Below are 25282 nucleotides of genomic sequence, written 5' to 3'. Positions count from 1 at the left end.
TGAGGATCTTTTGCCAATTCAGCAAAGATATTGGCTGTTGCTCTCATTCGGTTCTTGAATGCATAATCGAATTCCATTTCCCCTTGTTGATCATCATCCTCTTTCTACATTGAGGGCCCTTGTTGTCCATCGTAGGAGTGTTCAAAAATCGAGTAAATTGAGGATCTTTTGCCAATTCAGCAAAGATATTGGCTGTTGCCCTCATTCGGTTCTTGAATGCATAATCGAATTCCATTTCCCCTTGTTGATCATCATCCTCTTTCTACATTGAGGGTCCAACATCTTGGCCTTTAGCCACATTTTCAGCACGTTGTCCCTCATTTGTGCCTTGTCCAAGATCAGGCATTGCATTTCCTTCTTCCCCATGTGAATGTGCATCATGAGAGGCATCATTACTGCTTGATTGCATCCCACTGTATGAAGACATCTTGCTGTAATTTCTCAGCTGAGCACAAAGATCAACACTAGCACAAAGCTTTGGCTTGCAATCAGGTGCCTTGGGCCCACCAAATCAAGAGATTTGATGTATCCCGACAACGGAACCATGAAACCAGCCTTCCTTCTCGGATAGGGTGGTTTTACAGCAATAAATAAATGCACATAAAATGAAATACACACTTTACCATAACATTCTTGGACAGTCAAACATGCTGAAAAATAAATTAGCTAATGTGAACATATCTAGATCTTGACTAAAATGAGAAATGTATGCTCTAAAATGAGGTGCTTTCTCAGTCAAAACACATGACAGACATGTCACAGCTCCTAATGTCATTGTTTGACTTAGACTAAGGCTCATAGGTAGGAGATGATAGTGTATGACAAACACAACTGCTAACATCCTCTCTCAGGTCTTGCTAATATCCTTTCTCAGGTCCGTGATGGGGTTGAAGGTCAAAGAAGATGAAAGGGATCCAAGGGTGGCAAAAGGAATGCCATAGTTGAAGAAGTTTGTTGATAAAGAAACTTCCTATGATCCTAGGGATCTCCCTTTGAAACACTAGGGGCTAGAGAATCTGCAGTTGCATCATCGGTATTGCTCCCCTGTGAAGGGGATGGAAGTTAGAGGGGACTACCAAAGGAAATGGGGGATGGAAATGACCCTATAGGATACAAGAGGTTGTCCATTGTGCAAGATTAAAATGGTAAAGTGTATATTTTCAGTTTATGTGATTTATTTACTTGTTGTTATTAGTGCTTAATTAGGTTATTACCACCCTATCCAAGGAGGAAGGTTGGTTGCATACAAGAGAAATTTGTCTTGGAGGACCCTACATAGGAGAAGGGGAATGGAGCTTGTAGGACATGCACTATTGTCAACCTATCGCTAAAATAAATCTAGAAAAAGAATCCTCAATAAACACAGCCTGCTTGGTGAAGACAACTTGGGTATTAAATCTAGTAAGGCTATAAACCAATAGGAGGGAAAGCCCAAGTCTAGAACATATAGTACTTTTGAAATGGAGCTCAATGGACGGTCTAGCAATAATTGGAAAGTGCCAATACCACTAATCGGCATGGTATAAATGTTACCAATAGTGACTAAACCCTCATATAGACGAAGGTCCTATAGCATATCTTCTTGTGGAGTCATATGACTCGGAGTACCACTATTGATGAGCCAAGGGCTCTCTAAAGACAAGTCAACCATTGAAGAAGGCTCCTTCAATATCTGGATATGAAGGAATACGGACTCATGGGTAACAATGGGTATAGAGGTAGAGGAAGACTTAGATGTTTTAATGCCATTCTTCGCACCCAAACAAAGGTGAGGGCATATCTTCCAACACTTCTTCTCGAGATGAGTGCCCTTTTCATAATAAGGGGTATTTAGGCTTTGCTGAATTTGTGTTAGAGCTCGAGGAAGACTCCGAATGATGAACTTGCTTTTGCTTCTTGTTCTTAGCTTTCTTGTTTCCCCCTCCAGAACCTACAGTAAAAGCCTTCATAGAGTTGGATCCACTAGCTCCAACCTTCATTGCCCCTTAGACGGGCATTAATTACTTGGTTAATGCTAGTCCCTAGCGTCACCACTAACACTTAATGGCCAATGAACTTTCCTAGGGCCAAAACAGATAACAATTGACAATCAAAACCTAGTTGGCATAACTTGTTCTTGGGGTCCTTGGCTTATAACCATGAAAGAAATGCCATATGCATCACATATGCTTTACAACCTTGCATATATTTGATTATTGAATTAATCAAATGATATTAGCAAGACTGAAGCATCTCAAAAATTTCACATCCCCGTGACACTATATCGGTTTTCTTAGTTGTAAACTCTTGTATAGTAGTTGAAAATAGCCTAATCTTGTCTCCATCCATCTCTTTCATGATCCTCTACTCCTCCATCATGGAATATCTACATATTTGCTTTGTTTTCACTACTGTTATACAAGACGACAAACCTGTAAATTTATTACAATACCTTCTTATTGAGTTCTTTTTCCATTCCAAAAACAAAAAGAGAGCCATATTGATGTATTGCTATTCATCAACAGAGAAAAACCGATTTTTTTTCTTTCTATTCTCATCTTATAAAGAAATCGGTTGTTTTCATTGCATAATATGTGATTCATGTGTGCATATATATCTTTCTATGATCTTGTGAGAGTGAGATTTACTACTTCTCACTCTTAGGTTGATTGAGCTGTTTCCTAAAGAACTCAGGTTGAGTAGAAATACATTCCTTTTGGGAGGGGGAGGAGGGAGAGGGTTTGCTCATCTTTAATTCTCAATCTTGTCTTCATTACTTTTACGTTTCTATGTTTGAAAATTTATAAATAATTATACTTTAAGTATTCGTTTTCTCCATTTCTTAAAGTATATGTCTTGAAAACGAACAAATATTATAATTGTTAAGCATATCACATTGTTCGGGGCATTTATAGTCCAATTGTCACCTGGAGCCAAGCAAATAGTCGAATTGCCAGAATGTCAGTAGCTTGAAGCCTGGAGGGCCTAGAAAAAACACTGCCCTTCTCTTTTGAATCATTTGTCTTCATTATCCTTTCTAGGTGGGCGTTTACATTGAGAGTGTGCATGTGAAAGTGAAAACATGATAGAGAGAAAAAGATTAGAGAATGAGAAGACAAAACCTTAATAATGTTTGAATGAAACGAGGATTGATCGGCGGGCCCTTGCATGAATGTTGGAAAGGCAGGTGAGGATATGCCCTAGATAAGAGCAGCAAGGGGCATGTTGATGTGAGGAATGTGTGAAATAGGCTTAAAACAATATTAGAGCTAGAGGTATCAAAATTAGAGTCCATTTTTAATTAAATTACCTAGTCCATTTGTCATTTTAGTGACAAGGACGATGGCAAAGAAGTGTACAACGTGAGTTTAAGTTAGACAAGGACTTTTGTAGGTTTGGCATTGGTCATGTTTGTTAGCCATTTCCATCCATGCTCACTAGTTTTCATCCCCAACATTTGACATGGCAACAATTTACAACCCATAGGGAACCTAGTTGTGGTAGACAAGTGTACATGCTACATGGTACAAGAATAGGGTAAAAGGAACAAGGTGCAATGTGAAATTGTCATCAAATTGAAAGTTTGCACCTTAGAATTAAGTTACATTGAGAGTTTCGCCTTGTAAGCAGCTCACTTAGGGCACTTAAGTTATAAAGTAGATTTTGGGCTTAAGTTTGGTCTAGTGAGTAGCTAACTTATGATTAATGACTAAGTCATTAATCAACCCTTAATTAAATCCGAGATTGGATTAAGGATCTGACGGTTATTCATTTAGAAACTTGATCTTGGCTATTTGGGGCTGCTCTTTTCTTCCATTCTTGTTTTTTTGGGAGAGTTGTAGCAGCAAGAAAAGATGCATGCTTGCTGGTTTTTCACGATGAACAGCAAGGGAAGTGGTTTGTGTAAAGGCTCATCTTTAATGTTGAAGAAGTACCGTAAGGGGTGCTCACCTTGATGGCCAATTAGGTGTCGTCTACTATGCACGAGTGTCTAGCTTTTAGGTTCTTTGTGTCATTTATTTTCTTTGCTGAAATGAATAGTGTGTGCGTTGTAAGTTTATGTTGACTGCCCTGATCAGATCTACATGCCGATTTCAGTCCTTGAAGTCAAATGATTACTTTCTCCTTTGATAATCTAAACTCTGATGCTCCATCAATTGCTCAAAAAGTTGGCAGTTTTCCTTTGATTTTCATTTGTTCTTAAATTGCAGATGGGGTTTTATAAAAAGTAAAAGTACATGACTTAAACTTGAGCAGACATTTTTGGTGTGTCGGTGTGTGTGGATTTCATGCTGTTGGAAGGCATTTCTGATATTTTGGATGGTAGTAACATATGTGGATTTCTCATGCATGTCATAGGGACAATTCAAGACTTTGTTCATGTGGAGGGGACCGGCAGCTCTTTTACTGGGATGTCTCTACAGGCCGTGTTATCCGCAAATTTCGTGGGCATGACAGTGAGGTCTTGTTAGTTCTTTGCACTGATGTTTTGTCGGCAGTAGAATAGGCATGCTTGAGTTCTAGATCTATCACTGTTTTCAGTTGTTGGACTTGCTTCCATATGGCAGGTCAATTCTGTGAAGTTTAATGAATATGTTTCAGTCATCGTTTCAGCTGGATATGATCGTTCTATGAAGGTTTGGGATTGCCGTTCACAATCGGTGGAACCAATTCAAGTAGGACAAAGTTTATTTTTGGCTCAATAATGTGAATACTCAATACAGGCAAGAATATGATAAGCACAGTGGATGGCTTCTAATGGTTGCTGCAGACAATAGATACATTCTCAGACAGTGTTACATCCCTGGTGGTTACACCAACAGAAATTATAGGTGGTTCTGTGGATGGAACAATTCGCACATTTGATGTTCGTGCTGGCAGGTAATGTCTTTTTTTGTTGGCTCAATATTCTGAATACATCAAAACTGTCTTTTTTTAGTGGCTTCAAAATCTGCTAATCCAGATTTATGATCGTTGGTTCCTAAAGTACGCTTTTAATCTTATTCTGTGAATGCTTTTGTGGTAGAGAGATTGTGGATACTGTGGGACAACCAGTGACAAGTATATCTTTGTCAAATGACAATAAGTGCACACTAGGGGGGTGTCTTGATGCAAGCCTGCGACTTTTGGAAAGGTTGTTTTTCTGAATGGAAAGTCCTTAAAAAGGATATCCCTTTTTTACCCATTTTTGTTATGTGACATTTCTAGTCTTATTCTAACATCTTCAATTGTGTATTATAAGGTCTACAGGAGACCTGCTTCAAGAATATAAAGGGCACACAAATAAGGTGAAATTCCTGTCCATATTTATTCCATAATCACATTAATCTAGATAGTTTTGACAATGTAAAATTAGTATCATGGAAAAGCCGAAGATAAATTAATTCTATTCAAGCAATTTGTGTCTAGTCCAGATCTAGCATGCTATAAGAGTATCTCATGATGAAGCTCTATACAATGGATATGATGGAATGTAATTAGTCATATATGGGCCGGGGGGTGAGAATGACTGTTACATCATTGTGACATGTCATAAGCTCTTACTTTGCCCTGCACCTTGATGATGCTGTGCCTGGATTTGAGCAATTTGTGCTTGGTATAAATGTGGTGGTTTGCACATAGTAGCCTTGATCTCTTGGCAACCCTAATGCTTGAGGTTCTCTATACTCTGAGCCACCATTGTGAGGTGGATGATTTGGAGAGGAGGTTTGCCACCTATCTGGTAGGATGTCGTATGCCATTAGTCCTTAGAGCATGGGGCTGGATAGATTGATTACTTGTGTGGGTGATGCTGAATGATGACTCTAGGGTTTTTGTGTGGTATTTGTTTGGCTTATCTATATGGTATGTCTCTACGTAAGAGATGGTTTGGAGCCTTGACTAGCATGGAAAGTGCTGCAAGCTTTGCTCTGATAATCTCACGTTTTATTGAGGTTTATTGTGAACCACCCTGAAGATCATAAGGATCTAAGAGCTTTTGTTTGTAATGTTATTGCCAATCATAAGTGCAGGGGCTAGGAGCCCATAAAGATGCTGCACGCATCTGATAGGCTTGCCAGGATCGAGATTGTAGACTGAGTGCAAGAAGAAACATAGAAAAGGCTGAGCAGGAGGAGTGAGAGCAGGACACAATCAGTATTTGGTACAATGACGGGTGTACCACTTTTAGGTTTAGATAATATATAAAGTACAAGAGTGTAATGGTGTGTTTACACTTGAACATTGTGAAAGGCACAGTGAGCCTTTATTCCCAACAACCTCCCACTTAAAGGCAATATGCCTGAAGGTAGAGAAAAGAATCAGCTAAGTCTATGTATGTACAAAGTTGAAATACACATATACTATCCAACCCCCATCATCTGGCGGCAATGAGCAAGCCGCTCTACTAGACGATCCTTCGTAAGAATGTTTGCAAGGTTATTATCTGTATGTACCTTGACAAGCTCAATGCTCTTGCTGTCAAGTGCATCCTTGATAGTGATACTTCACCTGTATATGCTTTGTCTTTGCATGAAAGACAAGATTCTGTGCTAGCATGATAGCACTTTGGCTGTCACAGTGGAGGATAGGAACCTTTGTAATACCAAGCTCCCTCACGAGACGTGAAAGCCATAAAGTCTCTTTGCATGTCTTAGTGGCAACCATATGCTCTGCCTCTGTAGTAGACAATGCAATACACTTTTGTAGCCCGAATATCCAAGAGACTGCTTAATGAATGTGAACACATATCCTGAAGTAAACTACCTATAGTCAGGATGGCCAGCATAGTTTGTATCTGTGAACCCAACAATAGATGACTTCTGCTTACCAAAACAAATACACAAATTCTTTGTACCCTTAAGGTATCTCATGATACCCTTCACTGCTTCCCAATGCTTTTTGCCAAGATATGCCATGTTTCTGCTAACCACTTCCATCGCAAATGCAATGTCAGGATGTGTAGCAACCATATCATATATCAAGCTACCAATAGCTGAAGCATAAGATATCTTGGTCATTTCAGCCTTTCCATCATCATATGTAGGGTTGTCATTTGCACTAAGTTTCACATATGGAGGTAATGGTACACTAATGGATTTTTCCCCCTCCATATTGAAACGTTGCAAAACCTTAGTGACATACTCCTACTGTGACGGATAAAGAAGACCCTTCGATTTGTCTCTAAGTATACGCATGCTAAGAATGTGATTGGCCTCACCAAGATCCTTTATATCAAAGCTATTATGTAAACTCTGATTCAAGGAGTCCAAAACATGAACATTGCTTGCAATTAGCATATCATCCATATACAAAACCAAGAGAATAAGGTTGCCATCTGCTGCCTTCTTGGTGTATAAGTAGTGATCAACTTGAGAACAATGAAATCCTTGAGATTGCATAAATGTATGAAATTTATGATACCATTCTCGTGGTGCTTGTTTCAACCCATACAAACTCTTGTTGAGTTTACATACCATGTGTTTTGTTCCCTTTGCAACAAAACCCTCAGGCTACTGCATATAGATCTTCTCATGTAGATCACCATGTAAGAAAGGGGTTTTTGCATCCATTTGTATGAGTTCCATATCTTCAGATGCAACCAAGCCCAAGATGGTTCTCAAAGTAGTCATTTTGACTACAGGAGAAAAGATTTCATCAAAATCAATTTCATGTTCTTGCTTATACCCTTTAGCAACTAGGGGTGCCTTGTACTTCGGTAGAGAACTAGAAGTGACTTTCATTGTGTAAACCCATTTGCATGGTAGTACTTTTTATCCTTTATGCAAATGCACCAAATCCCAAGTGCCATTTTTTATGAGAGATTTCATATCTAACAGCATTGCGTTATGCCATTTCTTACTATCTTTTTTGTCCATTGCTTCGTGGAAGCATGACAGCTCATCACAATCTGTCAACATGACATAATCAGTCACATAGTTAACACCAGGAACAAACCTATTTGGTTGTCTTTGCACTTTGGTTGATCTACGAACCTAATGGTCAAGATTTGCTGGCTGTTTATCTTGTAGATCTGCATTAACAGCTTGCTTTTTTGCAGGTTCAATATGCTGTACTGTTGGTTCTGGTTGTTTCAAACGCACATGTTTTTGCTGAATTTGTAGCACATTATGGGCAATATCTTGCCAATCATTTTCAGCATCATTCCTTGCGTTTTTAGGAACATTTACAGCATGTATTTGTTGTTTTCTAACAGGCATTCTTTGTTGTCCTATCGGAGCGAAGGCACTTTAATGTCTTGTTGGTCTGATTTTCAGCAAGTGCTAATAAATTTTTACATTTATCCAAGGCCTCGTCTTTGCGACTGATTGGATAAACCCATACTTTGCATGTGGCATCATCAACAAAGGTAATGAAATACTTCTTTCCCCCTAGAGATAATCTTGGCATTTGACATACATTTGAATGTATCAACTCAAGGGTGAAGACTTTAGAGGGATTTTTTATGTGACGTTTTGAGTATGTTTACCATAAATACAATGACCACACTGTTCAAAATCAGCATATCTCAAAGACAACAAATAACCTAAGCGAGAAAGCACTTTCATTCCAGTTTGATTCATGTGTCCCGCGACCGGCTATGCTACAAAGAAACACTTGGCTACTCGGTTATGGTGATTACATGGTCACACACACTAGATACATGCAAAGGATACAAAGTATCACTTTTGGAGCCCTTACAAATTTTCCATTTGCTATCCTTTAAGGTGGTGTGATAGTCTTCATCATCTAGCTGCCTTGTGCTTATCAAGCTCTTCTTGAGCTGAGATACATGTCTCACATTATGCAAAACAAACATGGAGCCATGTTGAAATTCTAATTTCACAATGCCAATGCATGCAATTTTACATGCATAGTTATCCCCTAAGTGGATAATACCACGTACACCATTGTAATCAGAAAACCACTCATGATGTAGTGTGACATGAAAGGACGCACCGAAATCAAGTATCCAAGTGTGCATGCCATCCTCAGAATCTGCAATCAATGCATGTGCACTTAAAGAAGAAGTAAGAAGTACATCATCGTCACTGTCATTCTCGTGAGTGACTACATTAATCTATTTTATTTTCACATTGCTCTTCTTTTGCAGGTTGGCTATCCTTTTTCTCAGCCTTGTTGTCTTCAGTATTTTTGTTCTTGCCTTTCTATTTCTTCAATTGAAAACAATCCCTTTTGTAGTGCCCTTTTTTGCCACAATGATGGCACTCCACATTTTTGCCACGAGACTTGTTGCTATATTTTCAAAACTGCCCTTTTGTTAAAATCTGTCTCTAGTGTGCAATGCATTAGAAGACTTGTTTGCTGAATTATTTTGCCTATTGAGTTCTTCCATCAGCAAAGAACTCTCCACATCAGAATATAACAACTAACCATTCGAGTTACTCAAAGCTGTCTTGAAAGTATTCCAACTTTTAGGCAAAGTGTGTAGCAAGAAAGTAGCCTTGAACTCATCATCAATATGGAAATCCAAAGCAATTAGCTGATTGAAAATGAGTTGAACTCGTTCAAATGTACAAACATGGCTGCACCTTTCATATGAAAGTCCATTAATTTTTTCAGCTAATAAACCTTGTTGGTTGCACTTTTCTGAGCATACAATTCTTCAACCTTTGCCACATTGCATATGTTGAATTCAGCTTCTCAATGTTAAAGAGCAAGTTGTTTGACATTGAGAGCTCAATGGTAGAGCGGGCAAGCTTATCCAAGTCATCCCACTCGTCTTGTTTCACGTTTGTTGCTTTTATTCCCTTTGTTTTGATGGGCTTCACGTGTTTCTTTTGCACCAAGACATTGTAGCACTGTTTTTGCCATATTGCAAAATTATGTGCACCCTCAAGCTTCTTGATGTGCAAAAGATTGCTGCTGTCACTGTTTCCAGCCATAGTTTGCAGTACCAAATTAACTAAGTAGTCACCAAAGGCAAGCCCAAATGCCACACAAGTAACCACGGTACATTGGAAGTACCAACCAACAATGAAAATCCCGGGACTGCAGAAATTTTAGGTTTGCAAATAGATTTTCAGAATTAAAAAGTGTTTGTTGCTGCACTCCTCAAGCAATTACTGACACATTTAGAGAACAAGGCACCAATTACATGTGAAAGCTCCAAAATTTCTCTGCAATTTTTGCTCCAAAAGTGTTCACGGGCACCGATTTGAAAATTTTGATCAAAAGCCCCAAATTTTTAGAAGGTAATCCATCCAGATTGCATCAATACATGTACCCAAGTGCATATGCCAAACAATTGTTGCACAAATTGAAGGGATTTCATAAAAGCCCCAATTTTCGTGAGTTCAGAGTGCATAAATTTCGGTGAAATTGAAGAAATTCCACTAAAATGTAAAAAGCCCCAAAATTTCTTCGGCAAGTGTGCACCAAATGTGCAATTTCTGAGTTGGATTGTCTTGTCCTGTGTTGAAGTCCCCAAATCCAAGAAAAGCCTCAATTTTCTTGGGCAAAATAGTACGTTGTGCTTGTGCGTGTGAATGCCCAACAAAAGGGGAGATTGAAAAATGGCAGAAACTAAGGAAAATTGAGAGAAAAAAAAAAGAACGGGCATGCCCTGGCATTGACCAAGACCTATCTTGCGTTGGTTAGACTTGCTTTGTGTCGCTTGCTTGGCATCACTTGTGCCCGTCGAACTTGCCGCTTGGCCTGTGCCATGTCGCCCCGACTACTTGTTGCTTGCTGATGAGCGTGCGACCTATCGCCCGTGCGTCGAACTTGCCACCTAGACTGCGACTTGTTGCCTCGACTACTTGTTGCCTGCCGACGAGCTTGTGGCTTGTTGCCCGACTAACTTATTGCTTGCTGAACTACTAACTGTGACGTTGACTTGCAACCTGTTTGCTCGCATCAGTCACTTGCTCTAATACCAGTTTGATAGGCTTGCTAGGATCGAGATTGCAGACAATGCAGGAAGAAGCATAGAAAAGAGTGAGTAGGAGGAGACAAAGAACGACACAATCAGTATTTGGTACAATGACAGGTGTACCACTTTTAGGTTTAGATAATATATAAAGTACAAGAGTGTAAGGGTGCGTTGACACCTAAACAGTGTGAAAGGCATGGTGAGCCTTTATTTCCAATAACATCATGGTTGTGTTGAGCTAAATTATAATTAGCCTTCATTAAACAACCCCAAAACTCGAGTTAAGTAATGAATTTTAATCATTTCTTTTAAACAGGAGTGGTTTGAGAGTATTTCAGTGTCCCACATGTAAACCCTAATTTGGGAGGCACCAAATTTTCTATAAATAGATAGGGTGTCCTCCCACTTAGTCTAATCTCGTTTTTGTAGGTTTCAAGTGCTAGAGTTTTGTTGCCCACATGCTATTTGTGGTGGACATCTCAGTTAAAGTTGTTCGAGATTGTCTACACCCATCTTGCGTTTGTTTCCAAGAAAATTCCAGCCTTCCTTGTGCAGTCCACATCCCCCACTATTGCTGCCAACTCACATCACCACTCTAGGAGGCTGCATCACAGCTTGGTGGCTTGTGCCATCTGACTCTCCACTATCATTTATTAGCTGCATTTTGACCCATCTGTTGCTGCCAAGGCTGTTGCCCATCATCAAAGGTTGTGTTTACAAATTTTTCTCTCTTCTTTGCTTGTAGAAGACACGGATCCCACATTCATCTTGTTGCATTTGATGCTGCTAGATGTCTTATCGGAGTATGACACACTCTCCAGCTCATTACCTTTGCCTTGGTCCTCGAGACACTAGAGTTCAAGGTTCAATATTCATTCACTACATAGTGTGTTTGCTACATGAACATCGTATTAATCAGATTCATTCATTCTAGATTATTCATCGTGTTCATTGTCTCTGAGTTATCCTAACCCTATTAGTGTTCTTTAATCAGTCTGTGCTTTGTCATTGTCGATCTTGGTATTATAACAACTATTTCGGGACATTATTTATACTTTAATTCACCCTATCATTTTATATGTGTATAAGTCTTATGACGCTTGGTATTGTAGTAGCTATTTTGGGGCATTGCTCTTACTTTGGCTTTAGAGGAAGGGTGAGTAGTAATGGTCATGGCGGAGAAATGTAGTAGATCAATAAGGCGTGAAATAAGTGTCACACTTATTGTGTTCCTTCCATGCTCTGGTGTGAACGCTCCCTTATCTTACGGGCACTTTTTACCTTCTAGTTGGGGAAGGGCCTTTTCCTTGTGTGAATACTTGCTAGTGGGTGTGGTACTTAGTACCTTAGGGATTGGATTTTCATTCATTCTCACATAGTGGATGTGATCTTCCAGCAGTCTCTTCTCTCTTGCTGTTTACTTGTTCACTGTGAGTGTGTGTGTGCGCGTGCTATTGAACCCTAACCTAACAATGGTATTAGAGCATATCTTTTAGCTGTTGCCATCACCATTGGAGCTGCCACTGAGCCTTTAGCTTGGCTGCTCTTCTTATTGCCGATAGGCCCTACAAAACTTGTCCATGAAGCTTCCACCTTGTGCAGCCTGTTCGTGCCTCCTTCAGCCCTCTTGTTAACTGCAGTTCATAACGATAGGCCTGTTTGTAGCTGTCCAACACCTGTGCTCCGGATGTTTAAGAGATCTGACTTGTTTGTCGCCATCCTAATAGGCGTCTTGTTTTTATGTTGCCTTCAGCCTCGTCAATCAGCCTAGCAACATGCATTAGTTGTAATTCATCTGTCTGCAACTCCTGCCTGCCCTGTGCGGCCCCGATAGTCTGCGCATTGTCACATATGCCCCGATAGTCCTGTTTTGATATGTTGATAGCACATTTTTGGTCACCAACGCTTGGAGACACGTCGATAGGCAACATCGACAGCCTGCAACACATCATACTTATAATTTAATGGCTTGACAATCTTTGCATATTTGCTGGTGACACTCGTCATTATTTTTCATTAAAATACTTGGCTCCCAAACCTTAATCAATATTAAGTCACTTTGAATTGCTTCTTTTTGTCCGTAGTGGCCCTTTGAAGCACAAAATTGGGGATTTTGCAGCAAATCCCAATTTCCCCCAATTTTTTTTTGAATTTTGGGGTTTTTGCTCAAAAACCTCAAATCTCACAAAAACTTTGGGAATTTGCACTTGGTCCTCAAATATTGCCCAGTCTTGCATCAAAATTTGGGGCTTTTGCAAAATTTCCCCAAATTCATTGACATTGAGGCCAATTGCACCTTGTACATTGACATTTACACATTTGGAGCTCTTTCAGCTGCAATTTCTTTATGGATGCCATCAAATTTTTGAAAAATTGTGAGTTTTTTGGTATTCTCTTTGCTTTCTTTTTAAGCTACACCTACTCTTGTACCTTGGACAACAATTGGCTACAGATGAACCAGAAATTTCAGCATACAATGCTGGCAAAATGATTTGCTCAACATGTTTGGGGACTCGGACAAATTAGATGTCACTAATTATCTCATATGGGCATATATGATGAAGCGTGTACTTGTTGGTAAGCAGCTTCGGGGTTATGTATGTGGTCTAGAAGTTAGTCCTACAGGTCCTGCACAGAATGCCATAGGTTCTTTGAGCTCATCCACAATCACTAGTGGATTTTCAACTCTAGCTCCTCCTGCATCTCCCATAGCAAATCAGTTGTGATGGGATAGGCGTGATGCCCAAGCTCATGCTTTGATTGCACTTTCATGCAAGAGATAGGTTATCCTACACATTCAGTTGTGCACAATGGCCAAGGATACTTGGGATAAGCTTGCCTCATTGTATCAGGTGCACAATGAGGCTCGTGTAGCCTACTTGTGTAAGCAACTTGAGATAGAGCACATGATAGAGGGTGATTCTATGGATACCTTCTTTACACGTATCGAGGACATTAGTGAGTAGCTCGCTAACATTGATGAAATCATTCTCGATGCATCTCTTGTATCTACGGTCTTGGTTGGCCTACCTGATATTTATAAGAGTTTTTCCACTATACTCTGTTTACTTGCAAAAGGAGATGCTAATGCTTACACATTTGATACATTGGTATCACTATTGTTGCAAGAAGAGCCATCAAGGCTAAATCTCTTTAATATAAGTATGGATAATCAAGCATTTGCAGCCACCATCGCAACAAAGGGAGTCATGGCAGTCATCAAACTCTAAAGGAAAATGAAAAACAACTTCTTTTATGGACTCCTCAAACACCAAGAATGATGGTGCTAAGAAAAAGAGGTGCAATTATTGTAGGAAGACGGGGAATGTAATTGAAGAATGCAGAAAAGTGGATGGCAAGTGAAAGAAGAAACAATCAAGCATGAGTGTTGCTGAAAATTCAACAAACACAAAGGATGCAACCACACATTTGGCAAGCTTCATTCTTATGCCTTTGTTGTGTGTTGTTCATATGATCCTTCTTCACATGGGCATGGTCTTTCAGTTGCTGAAAATTGCAGCACTTGGTATTTTGACAGTGGCGCTTCTAAGTACATAACATCCTTTTGTGACTTGTTTGTATCATATGCAAATGTACAAAAGGGGGGATCGGTTGTACATGTAAACAATGCTTTGTATGCCATTCAAGGCATTGGCCAGATTCCCATTATTGCAGTGAATGGAAAAAATATCATGCTTGAGAAGGTCTTGTATGTGCTAGGCATAAAGAAAAACTTGCTTTCAGTTTCAGCCGTTGCATGTGCTGGTCTTGTGGTCAATGGATTGATGCGGTGTTTATGATTGCAGTGATGGGGATTCCCTCATTGTCATTGGTACTTTGTACAATGGACTTTATTAACTTGATTTATATGAGAGGAGAGCATCAAAGGATGCATTACATATTGATGCCACCATTGTGGATGACACTGAGTTATGGCATGCTTGGTTTGGTCATCTAAATTATGGTAGTTTGCTATGTCTAAGAAGCAAAAATATGGTGATTGATCTCCTTGCATTGAAAGCACTTACTCACAATGCATGTGAAAGTTGTGTACTTGTTGGCAAAATGCATCGTGCTTTGTTTCTTGAGGGTGGTAATAAGCGTGCTGATTAGAAATTACAGCTTATGCATAGTGATGTTTGTGGATCCTTGCATGTTAAATTCCATCGAAGGGTACTTGTACTTTGTTACTTTCATTGATGACATGACTTGTCATTGTTGGGCATATGCTTTGAAGCATAAGTCCGAAGCGTTTGTATGCTTTAAAACGTTCTTGGCCTCAGCTGAAAATGGCAGTGGATGCAAGCTGATTACACTTTGTATTGATCAAGGGGGGAAGTGTATATCATAGGAGTTACAACTCCTTGGCTGAAAGGGGCATTATCCATCAGTGTACTATGCCTTACACACCTCAACAAAATGGCGTGACTGAAAGAAAAAATCACACTTTTGATGGAAATGGAACGTTGTATGCTGTCACACAATAAGTTGCTCCCAAAGTTTTGGCTTGATGCTATCATGTGTGCAGTGTATTTGCTGAATCACAGCCCAACTAAAGCATTGGCTAATTGTACACCTTATGAGCCTTGGAATGGTTGGAAACCAGTGGTCTCACATATTCGTGTCTTTGGTTGTTTGGCATATACTTTAGTGTCACAACCACAACGACATAAATTGGAAGACAAGGTTGTCAAATGCATGTTTATTTGTTGTAGTGTAGAAAGTGAAGGGTACTGCTTGTACCAATCCTCCACCGACAAGGATCTTGTTAGTAGAGATGTGGTATTCACTAAATATGTAGGTCAGTCTTTCATGGACTGCAACAATCAACCCAATGTGGAGGGCCTGTGGACATGTTTGATAGTTTGTTGCCTTTATTTCAGCAAAGTGGATTTGATTTTGGTAAATTTCATTAACCTATTGAGGGTTTACAGTAGCAAATACATACTGAACAACAATCTAATTTTCAGCCCATTGATCAAGGCATATTATGAAGTGGTTGATGAGAGGGTTGCTATTCGGGAAGCTAAAACAATCCCTAGATGGCTGTTAGAAACATTACGGGACAATAAACAACTCATTCCTCTTCTTGGTGGAACTAGAGCAGCCACTCGCCATGCAGAGGTAACTTGGTTGTGCAGGCACTTATAGCTACTACATGCAATGAACTTATTTCTTTACATGATGCTCTACAAAACGAACATTGGATGGTAGTTATGCAATTAGAGTTAAAACTCTATTGATAAAAATGGCACATGAGAGTTATATGACTTGCTTGCTGGCAAGCGTGCTATAGGCCACTAAGTGGGTTTACAAATTAAAAATCAGATTTGATGGTAGCATTGGTCACTACATGGCACATCTTGTTGCCAAAGGGTACACCCAATATCATGGGATTGACTATGATGAGACGTTTGCACCCACTTCATGTATGACCACCTTTTGGAATGTCATTGCTTTGGCTGCTCATTATGATTGGCATGTGCATTAGTTGGATATGAAAATTACTTTTTTGAATGGTGATCTTCATGAGGAAACTCTCAACCTCCTGACTTTGTTCAGAAAGGGTCGGAAAGCAAAGTGTGCCGTTTGCATAAGGCCCACTATGGTTTAAAGCAGGCACCTAGGGCATAGTATGAGAAGATACATGTATACTTGATTGTGCTTGGCTTCAATAATCACACATTGAGAGCACACTTTATGTCGGCACAGATGGCGATAGCCTCTTGATTCTCATTCTTTATGTGGATGCTATGCTATTGATTGGACCTCATGAGATATATTTCAGCTTTAAAAGCTGAATTGCAGCATGCTTTTGATGTGACAGATCTTGGGCACTTGCACTACTATCTTGACATCCAATTTATTATAGTTGAGGGGGGCCATTATTTTGTAATAGTCAAAGTACATTGGCTAGCTCCTCGATCATTGTAAGATGGAAGATTGCAAGCCTATCTCTACTCCTGTTGAGATAGGCCACAGGTCTACACTTGAGGATGTAGAACCTTTCGATGCTTCTCTTTATCATTAGGCTGTTGACCGTTTATTGTACTTGTGTAATACACAGCCGCATATTTGAAACTTGTGTACCTTGCACCGAAGTAGGAGAGATATGTTGAGAATAAAAAGTATACTTTGGATCTCTCTCTCCAAGAGAGGGGGTTCATCCTTGATGGAGATCTTGATGGCCTTGCAACATCATTAGATTTATGTGCAAGATTTGACAAGAAAGAATCAATTATACCTTCTTGTAGTAGCTTTTGTTAAAAGGCTATTCTTCGTAGCTCTTTTGACTTCTTCGCCTTGTAAGCGATGATCAACTGTAGCTCCCCATCTTTGATAGCATAGTGATGTGTGTCTCCAACGTAGTTAGAAGGATTTTTGGGCATGTCGGAATCTTGCAGAGTTGGTAGTGGATGCCACTCTTGCTCAGTTCTTGGCATAGGCTCCTTTGGGGACTAAGTAGGTGTGGAAGTGTCCGACGTCATTTTCTCTTGTTTAGTCTTTGTCTCTGAAATGAGCTTTTTGATCAAAGTCTAGGTTTCTTCAGTGAGTACTTAGCTCTGATACCATGTGAAGAAACACGCCACCAAAGAAAACATAACACAATCATATGACAAATGCATAGTTTGATAAATGAACATAGTTAGGGTCAAGGTAACTCACAAACAATAAACCTAGTGAAAGATGATGAATGAATATTGAATAAAATACAATGTTTAATGCAGCAAACACACTATGTAGTGAATATTTTAGCTAGCCAAGAATCTGGTCTTCCATGTGAAGAAGAAACACATTGAGGTGAGGTATCACTTCATACCTAGGGTCGTGGAGGACAGGTCTGTTGACCTTGTCAAGATCTCCAGTAATAAAGATCCTGCATATCTGCTCATGAAAAGCCTCACTACTGAGTGCTTTGCCTTCCTCAGGAGATTGATGGACGTTGGATGAGATGACATTTATCCTCATCATGTTGTACATGTGTACATTGGATTGTCTTTTCTTTTTTCTTTTCACTCCTCATCACTGGGGCAAATTCGCCTTTAAGTGGGAGGTTGTTGGGGCTCAGCTTGAGGAAGAGTTTTCACCTACAATGAGTTGCTGCTGAAATGGAGCTGAGCCGTCTTTTGTCTACTCCAGACCTGTCCAGTTCAGCCATCAGCTCCAAATCTGTCCATTTGCTCCAAATCTGTCCAGCTCAGTGATCTGCTCCAGATTTGTTGTTTTCAGGCTGCGCGTAGCCCTGCACGCAACCCAACGCGCAGTCCCACACGCAGGCCTGCACGCAGCCCAAGGAGCTGTTGTTTTGGAAGAGCTGCTGCTGTTTTCAGCTCTGCCCGCCATTTTCTCAGCTCTGTCTGCCATTTTCTCAGTCCTGCTCGCCAATTTTTGTAAACCCTAAAAAGTGCAGAAACCCTAATTTTCAGATTTGGGTTTCTCGAAATTTCTAGAATTTCCAGTCTATTTCAGCCATCTCTTCTCGAATCTCAGCTCGTGCTACCAAAAAATTTGGGGCTTTTGCTAATTTTTGCTCCCGGAGTTCAAATTGACAACCAATTTGAACAAATCTCTCAATTTCTTGGACATTCCCACAAAAAATTTGGGGCTTTTGCCCGATTGGAGGCCCTTTGCATAAATTGTTACGAAACTCATACAATTTCTTCCACATTGGCTCAATAAAATTTGGGGCTTTTTAGTTTTTTGGATCCGGCACACATCTCGAGGCAGATATCAGCTGCTGTTCACTATTGACACACATCCCGAGGCAATATTTTTGCAGAAATTCTAGCTGCAAGGTACAAGTTTCTTCAAATTCTTCGAAATTTTAGAAAGAAATATAGGGCTTTTGCTGACACGCACTCCAAGGCAAGCTACAAGCAGTACAACAACATTTAATTGCTGTTACAATCAAATTGGGTAGAGAATTTTGGGAAAATTCAGTAAATTTTGGTAAGAATCAGCATTAAGTTGCTATATTTGTACTTTTGTGGACACACATTTCGAGGCGGGTATGATACAATAGTATAGTGCTGTAATTTATTGGCTGAGTGCTGATTTGGGTGGCATTGTGCACACTTTGGCATTTGAGTGATAGTATGGTACTTGTTTCTTAATCTTGTGGACTCTGAGGAGTATACTCTATACTTCAGCATTGAAGTATTTGGTTGCAGATTTTTGTCTATCATTGACAGCATGGCACGTCGGGGGAATATTGTTCAGAGCAACATCCTTGGTGTCCTCACTCAGGAGGACAAACTTGATGGCTCAAACTATCCACAGTGGAGTTTTATGGTCCGTATCTTCTTGTAGCGAAGGACTTGTGGGACTATGTTACAGGTGATTTGCAGCAACTAGAGGGTCTTGCACCTGAGACATCTCAGCGTACCGCTCAAGGACAGGTTGTTGGTGCTGGTGGTGGTGTTATTGGTGCTGCTACTGTTGTTGCCTTTTCTCTCCCTCCTATCGAGGATTAGAGGAAATGGGACTCAAAAGATGCATAGACACTTTCTTTGATTGCCTTGTCAGTGAAAATGGCAATTATTCCGCACATTCGGTCTTGTAAGACCTCAAAATCAGCATGGGATGTACTTGAGTGTATGTTTGTTGCACATAATGAGGCCAGGATATCCTATCTCCGCAAAGAGTTGGCCAATGTGACCATGGATGAAGGCGATCGCACAATAAAGCACCTTACTCACATACAGGATTTGTGTGAGCAGCTACTCAATGTTGATGAGGTCATTCAGGATGTTGAATTGGTAAACATCACATTGAACCCTCTTCCAGAGTCATATCTTGGTTTCCACACCTCTTTGATGTTGTCTTTGAGAGAGGGGGGCGGGTAGTAGCCCCTTACATTTGTGAAGTTGGAAGGCCTCTTGTTGCAAGAGGAACAGACTCGGAAGAATGTGGCATTGTGTTTAGGTGATGCGGCTATGCTTTCCAAGTTCAAAGGCAAAGGAAAGCCAAGCAAAATGTAAAAAATCAGCAAAAGGTTGATGTTGGACAAGCATCAAATAAGGTTGTCCAAGACACAGAAAAGACTAAAAGGAAGGGGAAATGCCATTATTGCAAGAAGCCCGGTCACTATATCGATGAATGCAGAAAGAGATTGACCAAAGAGGAGGAGAAGAACTCCGGTTTGGTTGTCTAAGAAACATCAGCCATCAAATCTACTGATGATGATACTTCAGTCAACTTTGTAAAGGAGGACTATGCATTTCTCACATGCACTTATGATTCTTCAATGGCTGATTCAGCATTTAATGCTATTGAAACGTAGCAAACATGGTATTTTGATAGTGGGGTGTTAAAGCATATCACTTCCAAGAAGTGTTTGTTTACCTCTTTGCATTCAGCCCTTGTTGGGAAGTGTGTTACATGTGCGAATAGTAGCAGTTATGATGTATGTGGCATTGGGACAATCACTATTACTGCTGCAGATGGTTGCGATTTCATGCTTCTAGATGTCTTTTTTGTACCTGGCATTACAAAGAACTTGTTGTCTATCTTTGCTTTTAATAAGCATAGCTTTGAGGTCATATTTGAGGATGGCAAATGCATTGTTAGAGATAGAGAGATGGATTATGCACTTAGGTTGTTTGGCACCCTGCATAAGGGTCTATTTTTGTTGGATACATGTGATAGACAGTCTCATGATGCTTTAGCAATCACTACTCTTTCTCTCGCTATGCAAAATGCGGAGCTCTGGCATGCCCGCCATGGACACACGAGCTTTGGGAGTTTGATGACCCTTTAGAGGTGCCATATGGTAGATGCATTGCCTCCAGTGGAGACTCCACCTCCCCATGTATGTGAGGGATGTATTTTGGGCAAGATGCGTAGGTTTGCCTTAAAAAAGGATGGCGTAGTGCGTGCTGTCCGAAAAATGCAGCTTATTCACTCTAATGTTTGTGGTTTCATGAGGACACGTGCACTTGGAGGTCATTGGTACTTTGTTACATTTATTGATGACTACTCTCGGTATACATGGGTGTATAGGCTGAAGATAAAATCCGATGTGTTCATGCACATTGCATTTCAAACATCTTGTTGCAAAGCTTGAAGTTGAAATTGACTTAAAAGTGCAGACACTTCGCACAGATAGAGGGGGGGAGTACATGTCTCGTGCTTTTGAGACATATTTGCTTGATCATGGCATTAATGATTACGCATCAAGCCACTGTTAGAATGACTCCTCAGCAAAATGATGTTTCTGAAAGGAAGAATCAGACTCTTATGGAGATGATTTGTTGTATACTAAAAAGCAAGGGGCTACGTCATAAATTTTGGCTAGAAGGCCTTTAGTGTGCAAATCATGTGTTGAATCGTACACCCACTAAGGCACTGAAGACGATCACACCGTTCGAAGCTTGGCATGGCAAGAAACCCAAAGTAGACTACTTTCGGGTGTTTGGTTGCATAGCCTATGCACATGTTTTGAAAGAGCTTCGTGGGAAGGCTGTAAAATGCATATTTATTGGCTACAGTTCGGAGAGCAAGGACTATCGCTTGTATGACCCATGCATGAAGAAAGTCTTTGTCAGTAGGGATGTTCCATTTGTTGAAAATGCTGCATTTTCACATGATCAGTTTCAAATGCCAACCACCCATGACATTGGTGATGTCTTTGAGGGTCTTTTGCCACTTACTTTGGAGTTTGTGCCTGGTGTAAATGGCAGGATAGACTTAATACAACAAGCTGTTGCTGCACCATATACTCCCGAACAGCAAGGTATCGATGATGGTTTGCCACATGCAGTGGAAGAAGCAATACAGCATGAAAGGGCTGATGTAAATGCAGCCAAAACAGTCCCAAGATGGTTGTTACTGACTCTCTAGGAGAGTAAAATGGATGCTCCTATATCTCAATGCACTAGAAGGATTGCCAGAAATGCAGCAAATGATGCAGGGGGGCACATTTGATTGATTTTATGGGAGTAGATGATTGTGATGAGCATGTGTTTTTGAGCTCACTATTGGATGATGATGAGCCTACTTGCTTAGACGAAGCTCAGCAAGATGTACATTGGATGCAGGTCATGTAGGATGAGTTAGACTCTATTGCCACTAACTCTACATGGGATCTTGTGGATTTACCACCTGGCAAGAAAGCCATTGGCAAAAAATGGGTTTTAAAACTCAAACACAAGGTTGATGGTACAATTGACAGGTACAAAGCACGGTTGGTAGCAAAAGGCTATGCATAGAAGAAGGGCATAGTTTATGAAGAAACTTTTGCTCCTACATCCCGTATGAGTATGATGAGACTTGTGATTGCTATGGCTGCAAATTATGGCTGGAAAGTACATTAGTTGGACATTAAGATAGCATCCTTGAATAGGGATTTGCATGAGGATGTTTATGTGTCACAACTTCGAGGGTTTGTGGTTAAAGGTAAAGAGCACATGGTATGCAAGTTGCATAAAGCTCTTTATGGTCTCAAACAGGCTCCTCGTGCATGGTACTCCAAAATTGATGCTTATTTGGCTAGCAAAGGGTTCAAAAACAGTCCAACTGCTCCCACTCTATACATTAAGAATGAAGGGGGGGGGGGGGGGGACTTGTTGATTATCATTCTTTATGTGGATGACATGTTGCTCATTGGACCTATAGAAGAAAAAAATGCAGATTTTAAGATTGAATTAAAACATGCATTTGCTATGTCAGATATGGGCTGCCTACACTATTATTTGGGGATTCAATTCACCCAAAATCAGCATGGTATCATCATGTCACAGTCACAATATGTAGATAAGCTGTTACATAGGTTTAGCATGCAAGATTGCAAACCTATGTGCACTTCTATGGAGCCAGACTTAAAGCTATCTATGCATGATGGTGAAGAGATGTCCGATGTTGCAATTTATAGCCAAGCTGTTGGCTGTCTTATTTATCTTTGCAACCCATGCCCTGACATTCAATATGCAGTAACTCAGGTGAGCAGGTATATGCATAGCCCACGGACCTGTCAGAGTGCAGCGATGTGGAAGTGTGGGACCAAGACTGAGAGAGAGAGAACGCAGAGAGGAGAGAGAAAGAGATAGTGGAAGATGAAGATCTGCTGTATAAAGTGTGCTGTATACAGAGATATGCAGATATGTACACGGGCGCAATGCGCGGGACTGCGTGTCTCCACCTCGACGATGCAACCTGCTGTTCACCTCGAAGTCCGCTGTAGTCTGCACGATTTCCAGCCTGAAATCTGCAAATAGAGATGTAATCTGCACGAGTCTCCAGCCTGAAACCTGCGATCAGAAGTGTGTGGAAGATTGCAGAAGATCGGCTAAAAATAGCCAGCCAGAATGCGCCAAAAATAGGCAGGTCGGCTGCATTAACTGCAGCCGACTGGTGCAGTACAGACGTGGCAGTCCGACCAGTCGCCGTACAGGATCTGACAGAGCCTGGATGGGGCAGAAGCTTGAGGGATCTGGCATGTCTCCGAAGTAGAGCCTGGGGAAGCGCCTTCGTAAACAAATCTGCAAGATTGTTCTCTGTCTTGCAGTACTCCACCGCGATGGTCTCATCCAGAAGCTTCTCTCTGATGAAGTGGTACTGGATCTCTATGTGCTTCGTCTGGGCATGGAAAACAGGATTCCGTGCCAAGGCAATGCAATTCTCATTGTCGCATTGCAGCAAAGTAGGACGAGTTTGGGGGCAGCCAAGCTCCTCCAACAATCTCCGAAGCCACATAGCCTCACATGTGGTGGAAGACGCGGCCCGATACTCAGCCTCAGTAGATGAAAGGGCTACCGTGGGCTGCTTCTTGCTACTCCATGAGATAACACCGGCACCCAAGGTAAAACAGTAACCTGTTGTAGACCGCCTGTGGTCCACATCACCAGTCCAATCCGAGTCGCTCCAACCTGCAAGTACAAGATCTGAACCACTTGTGCCTGCTGGATAATGAATCCCTAAATCAGATGTTCCCCTCAAATACTGAAGTATCCTCTGGGCAGCTTGCCAATGCACCGTCTGAGGTTCACTCATGAACCCCGCCAAGAGACCAATAACAAAACAAAGATCAACACGAGTGTTGAGGAGCCAAATCAATGATCCAATCAACTGACGATAGCGGGAAGCATCCGCCATGGGAGAAGCTGAATGTGAAGTGGCCTTCCAGTTCGGATCCATAGGAGTAGAAATGGTCCGACAATCCTCCATTGCAAAAGAAACCAAGAGCTCCTGTATATATCTCTGCTGAGAGATGAAAATCCCCCTCTGAGACTGATAAATCTCATGGCCCAAGAAGAAGTGGAGTAGACCCAAGTCCGTCATCTTGAACGCCTGATGTAAAGTTGCCTTCAGCTCTGTGACCTTCTGTACATGATGACCTGTGACAATCAAATCGTCAACATACAACACAAAAAGCACACAACCAGCCTCGGAAGTGTGGACATAAAGCTACGAATCGGCCTTGGAACGCCGATATCCCAACTGTGACTGACGGAACGAATCAATCTTCTTGTTCCATGCACGCGGAGTCTGCTTGGGGCCATACAAGGCCTTCTTCAACCTGTAGACTTTCCCATTTGAAGATCCAAAGCCAGGAGCCTGCTCGACATAGATCCCCTCCTTCAAATCACCATTGAGGAAGGTCGGCTTCACATCCAACTGATAGACAGGCCATCTCCTATGGCCAGCCAAGGCAAGAACAGCGCGAATAGTCGCCATACAAGCAGTGGGGGCAAAAGTGTCATGACAATCAATCCCTGGGCGCTGTGCAAAACGTTTAGCAACAAGGTGAGCCTTGTGCTTGTCCAAAGAACCATCGCTAAGGTACTTGGTCTTGAAGACCCATTTGACGCCAATCACCTTGTTATTCGGGGGGCGTGGCACGAGATACCAAGTGCCATTCCTCTCAATAGCCTCCAACTCGGCTTCCATAGCTTTCTTCCATGGTGCAGACTGTAAAGCCTCCTTCACGGAGGTGGGCTCTCGATCCTGCATAACGCTGGTCATCAAACAATAGTTAGAGCAAACAAGCTCCGTAGAATGTGCCTGGTGCCTTTGTGACCGCCGCGGACCATCCTGCGGTCCCCACTCCTTAGGGACCCCCCTCGATCCCTGAATCTCGGAGTGTGTCACGGGCCCAACAAGAAGGAGGCCGGACCTCTCCTCGTCTCTCTCCATCAGCCGAAGACTCTGGGATATCCACCGGTGGTAACTCCTCGGGGGTGACCGGTGGAATAGTAGACTCTGTATCGAAAACAGAATCGGAATCAAAAGGCGTGGGCTCCAAAGGAACTGTCTCGGGAGTCCAACTCTCCCCTGGATCTCCAAGAACGGAATGCTTCTCACCCGCTACTATGGCCGGAACCTCCACGAACCGCACATCTCGACTGGTGTACACATCCTGCTTGACGGGATCATACAAACGATAGCCTTGGGGCTGAGAGCTGTAGCCAACAAACACTTGTCTTCGGGAAG

The 25282-nt window shown here is 41.3% G+C and overlaps 1 protein-coding gene across 3 annotated transcripts in view; it reads left to right on the top strand.

Annotated features, from left to right (window-relative positions):
* The window catches only part of LOC148016207 (Transducin/WD40 repeat-like superfamily protein), an 85957-nt gene that overhangs the window by 49526 nt on the left and 11149 nt on the right, over positions 1 to 25282 (top strand). Inside the window, exons 2-6 of one of the 3 annotated variants that reach the window (XM_087664122.1) lie at positions 4339 to 4436; positions 4594 to 4655; positions 4751 to 4860; positions 5006 to 5113; positions 5222 to 5267. In XM_087664122.1, the coding sequence (XP_087520248.1) occupies positions 4339 to 4436; positions 4594 to 4655; positions 4751 to 4860; positions 5006 to 5113; positions 5222 to 5267 (424 nt within the window). Of the gene's footprint in view, positions 1 to 4338; positions 4442 to 4547; positions 4656 to 4750; positions 4861 to 5005; positions 5114 to 5221; positions 5268 to 25282 lie in introns of all 3 variants that reach the window. The other 2 variants (XM_087664121.1, XM_087664120.1) reach the window with 2 other exon arrangements.

This window comes from Lygodium microphyllum, chromosome 23, assembly GCF_053477565.2.
Source record: "Lygodium microphyllum isolate KBCC chromosome 23, Lygodium_microphyllum_v1.1.10, whole genome shotgun sequence".
Lineage (NCBI taxonomy): Eukaryota > Viridiplantae > Streptophyta > Polypodiopsida > Schizaeales > Lygodiaceae > Lygodium > Lygodium microphyllum.
The sequence above is the reverse complement of the archived record's forward strand: the minus strand, read 5'-3'. Positions and strand labels throughout refer to the sequence as shown.